Source organism: Cervus elaphus, chromosome 3, assembly GCF_910594005.1.
Source record: "Cervus elaphus chromosome 3, mCerEla1.1, whole genome shotgun sequence".
Classification (NCBI taxonomy): domain Eukaryota; kingdom Metazoa; phylum Chordata; class Mammalia; order Artiodactyla; family Cervidae; genus Cervus; species Cervus elaphus.
Genome location: NC_057817.1, coordinates 8,749,838 through 8,763,413, shown reverse-complemented (window position 1 = coordinate 8,763,413; position 13,576 = coordinate 8,749,838). Strand labels below are relative to the sequence as shown.

At 35.5% G+C, this 13,576-nt stretch overlaps 1 protein-coding gene across 11 annotated transcripts in view; it reads right to left on the bottom strand.

Moving 5' to 3' along the window:
- NAV3 (neuron navigator 3) overlaps nucleotides 1–13,576 on the bottom strand; it is an 892,289-nt gene that overhangs the window by 242,778 nt on the left and 635,935 nt on the right. For all 11 annotated transcript variants that reach the window (XM_043880083.1, XM_043880069.1, XM_043880142.1 and 8 more), the window contains 2 exons: nucleotides 3,187–3,259; nucleotides 5–188 (listed from right to left, as the gene is read on the bottom strand). In XM_043880083.1, the coding sequence (XP_043736018.1) occupies nucleotides 5–188; nucleotides 3,187–3,259 (257 nt within the window). The remainder of the gene's footprint in view (nucleotides 1–4; nucleotides 189–3,186; nucleotides 3,260–13,576) is intronic.

The window sequence follows — 13,576 nt, the reverse complement described above, 5'->3', positions numbered from 1 at the left end:
TTACCTGGACTGCATATCTTGCTGGGTTTTGGCCTGGCTGGCTTCTGCTTGAGGGGAGGCGTGGGTGACCCGCTGTTGCAGCTCCACCAAGGACTGGTAATACTGTTGCTGGTGGTGCTGCTGCTGCTTGTAGCGAGACAAACTGAAAAACAGCCCTAGAATGGCTTTTAAGTTTCCATTTCTTATTTCTGTATCAAGCGGAAAATATAAAAACAGGATCACATAAAATGATTTCTTTTAACAAAAGAAATTCTAGAAGCAGTACTGTTAATTGCTTCCAATAGACTCTAAATAGACTAATCTTTGAAGATAGAAATAAGACTTGGTTTTCTCAGTCACACATTTAAGTCTGATTTTCTAAAACATGCTAACATTTTTTACATAGCTTGGAAATTTCAGAGAGAGAACAACGCTTACTCAAGGGATGCTCTTTGTTGACCCTGAACTACAGTTTTTCTCGAGTTAGCTTCTTCATGCAGATGGACAGGTGCTCTGTCTTGCGTTCATCATTTGATTTATCATTCTGTCTCTCTCATAAATGGGCGTCCCAGGTGAGACAGCGGTAAAGAATCTGCCTGCCAATGCAAGAGATTCAGGAGACACAGGTTCGATCCCTGGGTCAGGAAGAACTCCTGGAGCAGGAAATGGCAATCCACTCCAGTATTCTTATTTGGGACATCCGTTCGACAGAGGAGCCTGGTGGTCTACAGTTCACTGGGGTCTCAAAAGAGTCTGACATGACTGAGCTCACGCATACACACATATTTTCCCTCACAATCAGCGGAGGGATGCCTATGAGCTAGAGAAAGAAAGCCACTCAAATGCTCAGTGCCCTGCATTACAAATACTGATGCAATATGCTGCTGCTGCTGCTAAGTCACTTCAGTCGTGTCCGACTCTGTGCGACCCCATAGACGGAAGTCCACCAGGCTCCCCCATCCTTGGGATTCTCCAGGCAAAAACACTGGAGTGGGTTGCCATTTCCTTCTCCAATGCATGAGAGTGAAAAGTGAAAGCGAAGTCGCTCAGTCGTGTCCGACTCTGCAACCCCATGGGCTGCAGCCTGCCAGGCTCCTCCGTCCATGGGATTTTCCAGGCAAGAGGACTGGAGTGGGGTGCCATTGCCTTCTCCACTGATGCTTTATGGGTGTACCTCATAACTGTCAGCAGTATTCTAAATCACCCACCAACCAATTTATTAAAAAACTATGTATGTGTCCTCCAAAGAGCAGATGGCACCATAGTTATCCACTTTAATGCTACAATTCTTTTATTTTTAATTCATATTATATATTAAGAAATAATTAAGATTACTTTGTGCATGACTTTAGATGCATGCTTATTATGCATGCATAATAGTATAAGTAGAATAAGCATAATAGAATAAGTAGAATTTCTAGTTCTAAAACATGAGGCTCCTGTGAAAGTTTTTCTAACACTGAAGAAGAGATTAAATGTACAAAGTAGGCCACAACATGAGCTAGTTTTTTCTTCTGGAGTTACAATTTTAGAATCAGAAAAAGAGAGGCCAGTAAAGCTGGATATAATGCTATGCAACCTATAATCATACTTTAAATGAAACTTGCCATTGGCAATAAAATATATCCTCTTGTGAGGTCAAGGTTTTATGCCTCTTTTTTGGAATTTAGAAACATTAATAAACTACTTAAATTTCTTGCTCTCTGATGGTTTATAATGTCACACACACACTATGCAGTGGAATTATTCATATAAAATAAGGCTGAGTTATTATAACCCCTAACCTTCCTCACAGGGGCCATAAGTATAGGCTTGATCAATATAAAGCTACAGTGAGAAAGTATAAATTTTCTTGTATGAACCTGAAAGTATTAATTTTCTCCTGTGAAACCTATTGAAAGATATTCTTTAAACTTCTTATTTTATTACTATTCATGCTTAATAAATACAGAAAATCATTTTGACTACCCAAATATTTTTAGGAGATAAATAAAAAGCAACAGGCTTATGTTAATAAAAGATGTCATGTTAAAAGGAAGAGACATAAAACCAACAAATAGTAACAGTTTTCACCTACTTTTAATCTCTTAGAAAGTAAAGTATCATCCTGGAGAATTTTATCAAATATTATTCTAAGTAACAGAACCATGAGTTAGGTTTGAACCTAAGTTTTGGCCATTAAATATATAATTTAATATTAAACATCATGACATAAACATATAAAGAATAGAAGAAATTCAAACTAAAATTTAAACAGTGCAGAAAAATTAACAAAAGTAAATAATCCTAGTTCATGTTCATAATATTTCAGATATCACACAATTCATACTTTTCCAATAGCAGTAAAACTTGTAAAACTTAGATCTAACATGTCTACTATCTGTGGGGGTGGGGAAGGCTTTACAGAGTAAACTGACTGTAGTAGAAACATTAAGTAACATAAATTGCCAAAAGTGATTAATGTAATATAATTAAAATTCTAACTTAAAAAATGCTTGTTGCTGATATCGATCTCAAAGGAATTGATGGATCATAACTTTAGCAATTGTTTTTGTTACTACTACTACTTGACAATTTTGAAAAGGTTTCCTAAAATTATATGTTGAAGAAAAAGAATGCAGGGAAAAAAAGTGACAGATTTAGTTGTCTTTTTCCTGTTTTCTTTATTTCAACGTCAGTGTTGATCTTTTAAACTTTTAAAAATGTTAACGCCTTTACAAAGAACAATTATTAATACTAATCATTGAAGAACTCCCAAGGACTGACTTCATTAAACTTACCAAATATTTAGACTTGGATTACTAACTTGATCAAATTATAGAATTGTTATTGATAAAACAATATTTAAGCATTAATTACACCATTTAACTGTATTTATGTCCATCTATTACCCAGCATTATCTATCCATCCGTCTACTTAATATTCTAAAAATACTACTTACTCGTTATAACATAAAGATATTTTGTTAATATGCCCCCCTTTCATATACTCAGTAATGTAAAGAACAACTTTGACAAAACCTGGAACATAGCTATATAATGAAAGCATACATTAATAACCACAGAACTTATGTTTCTATTATTTTGGAAACTTTACTAATTTCCTTTTCTATATTAAGGGCCTATATACTGTCACTTGACATTTCTAGTGTTATAAAAAGTCTTTCAAACACAGATGCCATTTGTGATAATTGTGCTTTTTCTTACCTTCAGCAGATAGGCCTTGAACATTTACTCCTCTGGCTGCTAGAAAACTAAGGCAGACATCAACATTTTCAATCTGCAACATGAAAAGCAGTGAAAAAGTAACTTAGAAGATTATTTTTAAATACATAAATGAGCTAGAATGAAGCCAGAGAGAAATATAAAGAAAGAATGAATACTTAACATTCATTTCATACTAGAGATCTTTAACTGGACTATAACTAGAATAATTTTGTCTAATTGCAGGATGAATATAAAGACTGCATTGTCTGATTTGGTACTTACAAACAATTCATAGAGGCCTGATCAAGAACGGCATTCTTACGGATTAGCAACCCACCTACTTAACATAAAACCAAACTGGTTTTGTGCTTCACAAGTAAGTCTCAACTAAAGCATCCAAACAGGAGACTCAGAATGCTAGGATGTGGGTAATTGAGATTCAAATAGTAATAGTCAGTAAGTATGCCAAAAGACAGATAAGATGGAAAAGGGGTTGATATACAGGAAATAAATGAAGTATATTTTCATTCTAAACCATAGAATTATTTCTTTTAAAAACTGTATTTGCTACGTTGTTTAAAATAAAAAACAAAACAGGAAATTAACGTGTGATATGGTGTTATTAACTAAAGTACAAATTTTGTTCAAATTTACCAAAATGCTATGCTAGTGTTCATTCTTTGTTTTTATACATTATTCAAGATTCCACATTGTATTCAGTTGTGTAATGAGCCAGCTTCCGCTGCATGCAACAAATTCTGGTAAATTCTCTTTTCATTGGTATTTCATTACAAATATTTTCTAATTTTCCTTGCTATGTCTTCTTAGATACACCCATCATTTAAAAGTGGACATTTAATTTCCAAATACATGAGGTTTTTAAAGGATCTTTGGTATTAATTTCTCATCTTGATAGCAATTTCTTTTTTAGTTGGAAGCTAATTACTTTACAATATTGTAGTGGTTTTTGTCATACATTGACATGAATCAGCCATAGATTTACATGTATTCCCTATCCCGATCCCCCCTCCCACCTCCCTCCCCACCCGATCCCTCTGGGTCTTCCCAGTGCACCAGCCCGAGCACTTGTCTCATGCATCCAACCTGGGCTGGTGTCATCTCAGCAATCACCCTCTGTGTTTTTTCAGGCTTCTAACTTTACTGAGGCTCTCAATGGCTAAGTCAAAGATCTCTCCTGGTAAATGTCACATTGCACTTGAAAATATGTGGATTATTTTAAAATATCTTTTGATATTGATTTTTAACATAATTCCACAGTGATAAGAGAACAGACTCTATGATTTCAATACCTTTAGACCATTAACTTTTAATACCTTGTTTTATGTCCCTGGTGTGTTCCAGTGTCTCCTAGTCTACAGTCTATGGGAACTTGAGTAGCATTTGCATCCTACTGTTGTGTGAAAATTGTATAAATCTTAATTATATTAAACTGGTTCATGGTGCTTTTCAGGTCTACCATATCCTTCTACTTTTCTGTATATTCATTCTATTAAGTTTTGAGAGCTTGATATTGAAACTCCAACAAAAATCTTAATTTATCTACTTAAAAATAACTGTATTATATAATGGAACTCTATGAAACTTTGTTCTGTATTTTCTAAGTCTCCTGTAAATATGTTATCTTATTTTCATAATTTAAAAATACAAAGAGAAAAACTATATTTGCGTTCCCATAGTTGAGTAATTCTCTGATTAAATACAGATATCATGTTTGTAATTTAAAAGAGCAATGCCACTGCTTTTAAATAGTCCATTTCCACATGATAACCAGCGAATGATTAACCATTTGGGGTGAGAAGCCAAAAGAAACAGATTAATTTATGTTAATTCATGGGTTGATCTCAGTATCAGTCATGGCAGTATGTAGCAAAGTTAAATAACTAAGACTTTGAAAGAGTGTAGGAAACTAGAAGGTTCCAGTTCTTTGTGAGTCATCTCCCTGGGTTTTTTGGTATTCCATAAATCTTGAAATTCTAAAGTAAATAAGATTTAAAGTTAATACTTGGCAAGGTACTATTTTCTGTCTTATTAAATTCTCATCAAAAGCTATGTATGAGGACATACAAAGTTTTGCCAATGTCTTCTCTAGCTGAGCTTCATAGGAAGGTCAAAATGTCTTTTAAAGAAAATAAAAAGAAAAAAATACATTCCAGACTTTGTCTTTATAAAATGGACAACTGTTTACATTTCTTTTTAAATGCAATTTTGTGCAAAATTAAAGCAATAATACCCAATGAGAGGTTTTTTTGCTTTAAAATGATTCCAGCCAAGGTATACACACTTGCTTTGAGAAAAAAAAATGCTTTATATTAATTCATTTCAAAATAAGTTTTACTGAAAGAATTATAGAGTTGAAGATGCTAAATATTAAATGATCAAGTGGACCTTCTTGTTCTACCTGTTTACATTGAAATATGCAAAAACCCTATAGTTCTGGAACCTACTTTGAATTCTTTCCTTTCTTCACATTTCATTTTGTTATTAGAAAATGAGATAACATAAAGAAGGAAAGAATATTTTTGCCTTTGTGAGCTTTGTGAGTTTGTAATACAGCTGAAAAGACGAAAAAAGATGCGTAAATCAGCGTAACACAAGGCATAATATTCCAAAAGAGAATTATAAAGAACACTGGGTGGCAGTGAAGAGAATGGATTTACCAGCTTTCACTATGGAAGAAGTATCATTTAACACACAGGATAAGTCTGATTTTGATAAGCTTGGACAAGCTTCAGAAGGAGGAGCAGGCATGCCCATCAGAGCCACCCAGAGCAATACAATTGCTCACAAGGACATCTGAAAACAGACCGTGCCAGCCTTTCTTCTTTGCAGTCATGCTTACAGAGTAAACTTGGCCTGGAACTGAAAAGGTTCCAATACCCACTGGGATCCTAAAACCACTGCAATATAAAAAGTTAAATAACTATAAACCAGATAGCAGGCTTAATACTTCACAGACGAGTCTTCTCTGCAGCACAGTGCAGCCTGGTTAGGGCATGTCTGTAGGTATTGCCGTTATGAATCACACACAGAAAATATGTAGAAGAATATAAACCAAATGTAGCTTTTATCCTCTCTGGATGTAAATTCTTTTGTGACTTGTGCTATTTTAAATTAATGATTCTTCCCATTTTTCATGATAAACAAATATTGCTAATATCATTGTATACATTAACTAAACTTTATTTCAACCAAAAAAATAAATATGATAGCTCGGTTTGAGCAAACTCCTATCATATGGCAAAATTCAAATGATTATATAGACTTTAGCCAAAGATTTTATTATAACTCTTTTAAATATAAACACTTAGAGAATTAAAATAAAATGCAATAATGTTTTTGCATTGGTTAAAACTGTTAAGATGTTTGTTTTCATTCATTCACATAGTGATTATTTATTCTTTGAGACATTTCTAAGACCTTAAATACATATACAATCTCAAGGAGAGATGATTCCAGTGTAACGCAATGAATGTTGTAGAGAAACAGACTGCTAAACAGTCTATTCATGATCAGAAGTAAAGAGACTAGGAAATTGATTAGTAACTAAGACAGCATATTAAAAAGCAGAGATATTACTTTGCCAACAAAGGTCCGTCTGGTCAAGGCTATGGTTTTTCGAGTGGTCATGTATGGATGTGAGAGTTGGACTGTGGAAAAAGCTGAGCGCCAAAAAATTGATGCTTTTGAACTGTGGTGTTGGAGAAGACTCTTGAGAGTCCCTTGGACTGCAAGGAGATCCAGCCAGTCCATCCTAAAGGAGATTAGTCCTGGGTGTTCATTGGAAGGACTGATGCTAAAGCTGAAACTCCAATACTTTGGCCACCTGATGTGAAGAGCTGACTCATTGGAAAAGACCCTGATGCTGGGAGGGATTGGGGGCAGGAGGAGAAGGGAACGACGGAGGATGAGATGGCTGGATGGCATCACCGACTTGATGGGCATGAGTTTGAGTAAACTCTGGAGTTGGTGATGGACAGGGAGGCCTGGTGTGCTGCGATTCATGGGGTCACAAAGAATCGGACACAACTGAACAACTGAACTGAACTGAACTGAAGATTATCTATCATGGTTACAAAGATCTCTTCTTCTAAAGCTGCCATAAGTATAACATTTTTTCCAGGGGTAAGTGTTGATCAGCTAATTAAATTGAGATGCTCAAGGTTACACAGAGAGAATATGTCAGAGTCTGTGTCATTAACTTCACACACACACACACACACACACACACACACACATTTCTGCTTCAAGGGAAGCCTGAGCTAGTCCTGGAAAGGTTAGGAAGGGTTAACCAAAGAACAGGAGGTGAGGTGAAGTGAACCCAAGGAAGGTGCAATACGGGGACTGTTGAGGGCTGAAAAACACCTGAAGTTAAAGAACTCGCAAGGAATTTAGAATAGCTAGGAATATTAAGAGTTGAACGCTACTTAAAACTTTTTCCACAACTTCTTTGTTATCAGTGTGAAAATAGGCCTCTCTGGTGGCCTTCAAAATGTTTCAAGAAATTGTGTCGGAGGAGAGATCAGGAAGAAGGGACTCTAAGAACAAGAATCTTGAGATCTGGCAAATCTAATGGCAGAAGATGAATCCATAGAGATAAATAGGCGCTGGATGTGTAACATCTTCCATGTCTTGCTAGTGGCTGGACTTGATCTTAAAGCTCAGGATGGTAATAGTGTATTTGAAGAAATAAATTGTCAGTGTTGCACTGAAGATATTTTTTTTTTTATGATCACACAGCATATACACAGGTTTATAGATAGAAATTAATAAACATTTCACAAATCAATTTCTACCCATACTATCTGCCATGCACTTTAGTTTTTAAAAGTCTATTTTAGTGGGTTTCATTTTAATATGCCATTTGTAAAATATTAACTTCACAACAGGCTGCACTGTGAGGAACCTGATACTACATGTCAAGCACAGAAGCAGGGAACATGGTTTAGAAGCCACTTCTTTCTCCATCACTCAAAATCCCAGCACAGGAAGGGAATTCATATATATTAAGCATGTATATTATTTACTCTAAATGCAAAATCCTTATCATTTTCACCATAGATGCTGGAAAATTTGATATTTTGATCATTCACTAGAGGCTTAGAAATGACATACCTTTTTATAAGTTTACACAATTGAGTACAGAGCAGAACCAGAATTCAAACTCATCCCCATCAGTCTTCAATGAAATAACAATTATTGTCACACTGTGCTTCCTACCACTGTAACTGAGGCATTCTGAGTCAGTTCCAGCTTTCGACTCAAGCTCTCTACATGATTAACAGACAGCTAGGAAGGACACAGGTCTGGCACAAGGTAGGTGCTGCAGAACAATGTGGTTGAATGTAAGGATGAAATTGTTCAGTGGGAGAGTATGGGCTTCCCGAGTGGCTCAGACTGTAAAGAATATGCCTGCAATGCAGGAGACCTAGGTTTGATCCCTGGGTCGGGAAGATCCCCTGGAGAAGGAAATGACAACCCACTCCCACTCCAGTATTCTTGCCTGGAGAATCCCATGGACAGAGGAGCCTGGCAGGCTATGATCCACAGGGTCTCAAAGAATCAGACACGAATGAGTGACTGATGGGGATGAGTTCCAGCTGGAATCAAGATTGCCTGGAGACATATCAATAACCTCAGATACGCAGATGACACCACCCTTATGGCAGAAAGCAAAGAAGAACTAAAGAGCCTCTTGATGGAAGTGAAAGAGGAGAGTGAAAAAGTTGGCTTAAAACTCAACATTCAGAAAACTAAGATCATGGCATCCGGTCCCATCACTTCATGGCAAATAGATGGGGAAACAATGGAAACAGTGACAGACTTTTTTTTTTGGGTTCCAAAATCACTGTAGATGGTGACTGCAGCCATGAAATTAAAAGATGCTCCTTGGAAGAGAAGCTATGACTAAACTATACAGCATATTAAAAAGCGCAGACATTACCTTACCAAAAAAGATCCATCTAGTCAAAGACTACTCCAGTAGTCATGTATGGATGTGAGAGTTGGACTATAAAGAAAGCTGAGTGCCAAAGAATTGATACTTTTGAACTGTGATGTTGGAGAAGACTCTTGAGAGTCCATTGGACAACAAGGAGATCCAACCAGTTCATACTAGAGGAAGTCAGTCCTGAATATTCATTGAAAGAACTGATGCTAAAGCTGAAACTCCAATACTTGGGCCACCTGATGCGAAGAACTGACTCATTGGAAAAGACCCTGATGCTGGAAAAGATTGAAGGAGGGAAGGGACGGGGACAACAGAGAATGAGATGGCTGGATGGCATCACCAACTCAATGGACATGAGTTTGCATAAACTCCGGGAGTTGGTGATGGACAGGGAAGCCTGGTGTGCTGCACTCCATGGGGTCGCAAAGAGTCAGACACGACTGAGTGACTGAACTGAACTGACTGACTACTGATTTCAGATTTCTGGCATCCAGACAAGTGAGAGATTAAAGTTCTACTGTTTGAAGCTACATTTGTGATAATTTGTTATAGTAAGCACAAGAAACTAACACAATCATCTACTTAGAAGAGCAGCAGGGCAATGGTGAGTCTTTAGCACGTCTGAGGGTGAGCTGGGGCCTGTGAGCATGCAGATCTCTGGGCCTTGTCCTCTGAGGATTGATTTGTTAATCTGTGGGGAGTGTAGATGAAAGATGAAGTTTCACTAGGTACCTCCTGCCACTGTGCACTATACCCCATGCTTTGCTTTTCTCTTTCAAGCTAGTTTGTGCCGTGGGGTAGGGAGAGGTAGGAAATAGTACTTCTGTCTAGCTCTTCAGTTTGTTTTTGTGTTAAGTTGGTCTGGGGTTAGACACAAGATTAAGCACTACATAATAATAGTTTAAAGTTTTGCACTCAAATCTGGGTTTGAATCCTCGTTATGACATTTACACCCTGTAAGAAATCAGCAAAATAAATTGATACTGTTTTTACTCTCCTGAAGCCTCAGCTAACCTATCTGTGAAATGAGATGGAAAGCAGCTCCCACATAGTATATTATGTGGGGAATACAGATGTTTATGAAGAGCTTAGCTCTATACTAGGCATATGTGTATCTATGTCTGTGTGTATACATGTGTATGTATATATTTTCATACTAGAAATGTCCCATATAAACACACATATTACAGAATGAGTTTACATGACCAATTAGATAGATATATAAGGGTACTCATATGGAAAATTTATTAGGACTTTATCAGATAAAAATTGTTTTTTGTTCAAAATTCTATATTCTACCTCAACTGACTTGGTATTAGAGAATAATGAACATCATTTAACATTAGTTGCCTATTAAAGATGATATTAAATCTTTATTATAGGCTATAATTGCCAATATAAAGTGTTATAAAATTATAAAATATTGCATCAGTACCTATTAACCTGAAAATATATACTCTGGGTTTTCAGTAAGTTCTTGCTTCTCCATTTGTTATAGAGAACAAAACAGAACAAGAAATTTTTGTTTTTTATTATGAAGTTATAAAACTGTTCTAAACTTACATAATATCTATCTATATATACTATATATCAGGGTAAAGTTACATATAATAATGTTTTCCAAATGTATAATTTCACCATAAAATCTATAAATCATTATCCCATATGCCTGTATGCTCTCCCAAACTAACCAAAGCTTTTATTCCTGCTGTAGATGGAAGAAGCAAGTATTGTATTAAAGAAAAACACTCATTTATGTTGCAAGTTTGGAGGGAGGAGGGAGAGGAGAAGGATCCAAACACTAAAGAAGAAGGAGGGAGAGGTGGAAGAGGAAGAGGTTAAAATCTAAAGACTTGAATTTCAGACCTTATTTTGTTAAGTGCATTTATTAATAAGTTTAAAAGCAATCTGGCCTAGACTCAAAGAGCTGTTGTTTTTTTAGTCTTAAATAGACATGAGAATAAACACTGATTCTTCTACTTCCTGAAAAGGGACACAGGCAGCCTCAATGAGGCAAGTTCTTTCGTAGGTTTGCTCTGATGGCGCAATGAAAATGCAAGCAAAGCATCTCATACATCACTGGATAAAGACGGCTGGCATTTAATCTACGAGTGAGTCAATAAGTGATGCTGATACTGCCACACTCTCAGGTCCATCTCTAAGGCTCGATGTGTCTATGATGCAGTTTCATAATGGGCTTCCCAGGTGGCACTAGTGGTAAAGAACCACCGGTACTGCAGGACATATAAGAGACCTGGGTTTGATCCCTGGGTCAGGAAGATCCCCTGGAGGAGGACATGGGAACCCACTCCAGTATTCTTGCCTGGAGAATCCCTTGCACAGAGGAGCCTTGTGGGCTACAGTCCACAGGACCATAAAAAGTAGGACATGACTAAAGTGACTTAGGATACATGCATGTGATGCAATTTCATAATATTTTTTATGTTTGAAACATGACTCATACAAATTAAAGGGCAATAAAATGTTTTAAAGTGTAACCCGATATGTCATGAATTTTTGTCTATGGCTATCCACACAGGTCAGTTTAATTTAACTCATATTAAATCATTTAATAAAGGAGACTGGATACATCTGCTGATTTTCAAGTAATTTGTCTTATCAAAGATATAGTTCTCAAATGAACATACTGAGGTCAAGTGAACAAGTTTCCCCTATTTCATTTTGTTTTTCTGTCCACTTTTAGTTACAGGTTTTTAAGCTAAGAATATCACAAGTCATACTTAAAATGATCTCATATCTTAGTATATTGTTTTCCAAGCTAAGATTTTAAAATTTTCTCTTCTTTCATGTTTTTTTTACTATTGAGTATTGAAAGTGGTAATTTGCTATTAATTTGAAGAAGGGAATTGAAAAAGATGGAGAGGTAGGTTCTTTTTAAAAACTAGGCCATTTAAGGTAATAAAAGCTAAATTTATGAAAGGATTGCTATAAAATATGTTTTCTAATATTAGGTATGACTGTATTTCATGTTTACTGGGATAGTGGCTTATCAGTGGGAAACAACTTACAGCATTTTATGTCAAACTATTAGGGATAAGAACATTCTAAATATTTAAGAAAGTTGTTGATATTCAAATATACAGCAGAAATACAAAGTACATTTGCAATTGTTTTTTCCACACAGGTATAAAACTTAATAACTACCTGAAAAAACAGAAATAAGTTACATCCTGTCTTCAAATAGAAAGAAAAAAATGTATGTGGAAATCCAGTATTCAATGTAAAATTAGCTACTTTAATTTCTATTTGAACTACTAATGACATAAACCATTAAAATATTGACACTTATAAGAAAAACATTTACACTATTTACTCCATATTATAAAGTTAATGTAGAAAAGCATTCTTATATTTTCAGCATTTACTTAAATTCTGGAGGGCAGACTAGATAGCATTCATAAAAGTATTGTTTTTCATTGTAAATTAGACTTAACACATGTTAGGAAATATCTTTTTTACCTTACTATGGATGCTGTTTTAAAGTTATAAAGACTGAAAACCCAAGTACATCTTAAGATGAAACATTGAACAGAAAGCATGGTCTTTGCTGTTTGTTAAATCAGTATAGCAAGTCAGCATTCCAACGGATCTCGGAGTTCATCAGTCTGATTTCCTCACTACAGAAATAAGCGAAGACTTTGAATATTTATGGAGTTTTTTCCTGAATCATCTAATCAGAATTAGAACTCCAGTGATCACTGTCCTTTAAACATGACACAGTTACTCTCAACGTCCCCATTTATTTCCATTTCTTCATTCACACTTTACATTATGAGTATACCGAGCAACTTCTAGAGACAAACGCAGTTTTAAAAATCATCAGGGTGATTTATATTAATAATATAAATAAATTATATCAATAATTTAATATAAATTTCCTAACACTTGTAGTTTATGCTTATTTTTCTGAAGTGTGAGTCTAAATAAAAAATAATGAAACTGTTAAGTAAACTAACAAAGTAGATTTTTAGTTAGTGGTTCTTTAGAGATCAGAGCTCTATTTGTAGGAAAACATTTGTCTTCATTAAGCTATCTTTTTCTAGACATTCCAGAAGATGAACAGTTTCAAAATGGCAGGGGATCATGTGAATGGACTAACTTAGCAATATTCCACTCCTCTGAGTCATAGTGCTAGAATCCTGCAGTGTGCCATTTATAAGATTTTATTAAATCTTTAGAGCATTCCAATATTTTATCTTTTCCCTATTTGGTTAGAAACCTCATCTTATCTTACCTAAATAGATCCTTTAAAAGGGCAGCAAAAACAAGTTGTGGCTGGAAGAATTAAAACTTGAAAGGGCAACATACAGATAAAACAACAGAATAATTTTTCTATCAAGAATAGCTTCCCTGTCTGGATTCCTGTAAACTATAGAAATGGAACAAAGATGCCTGTGAAGT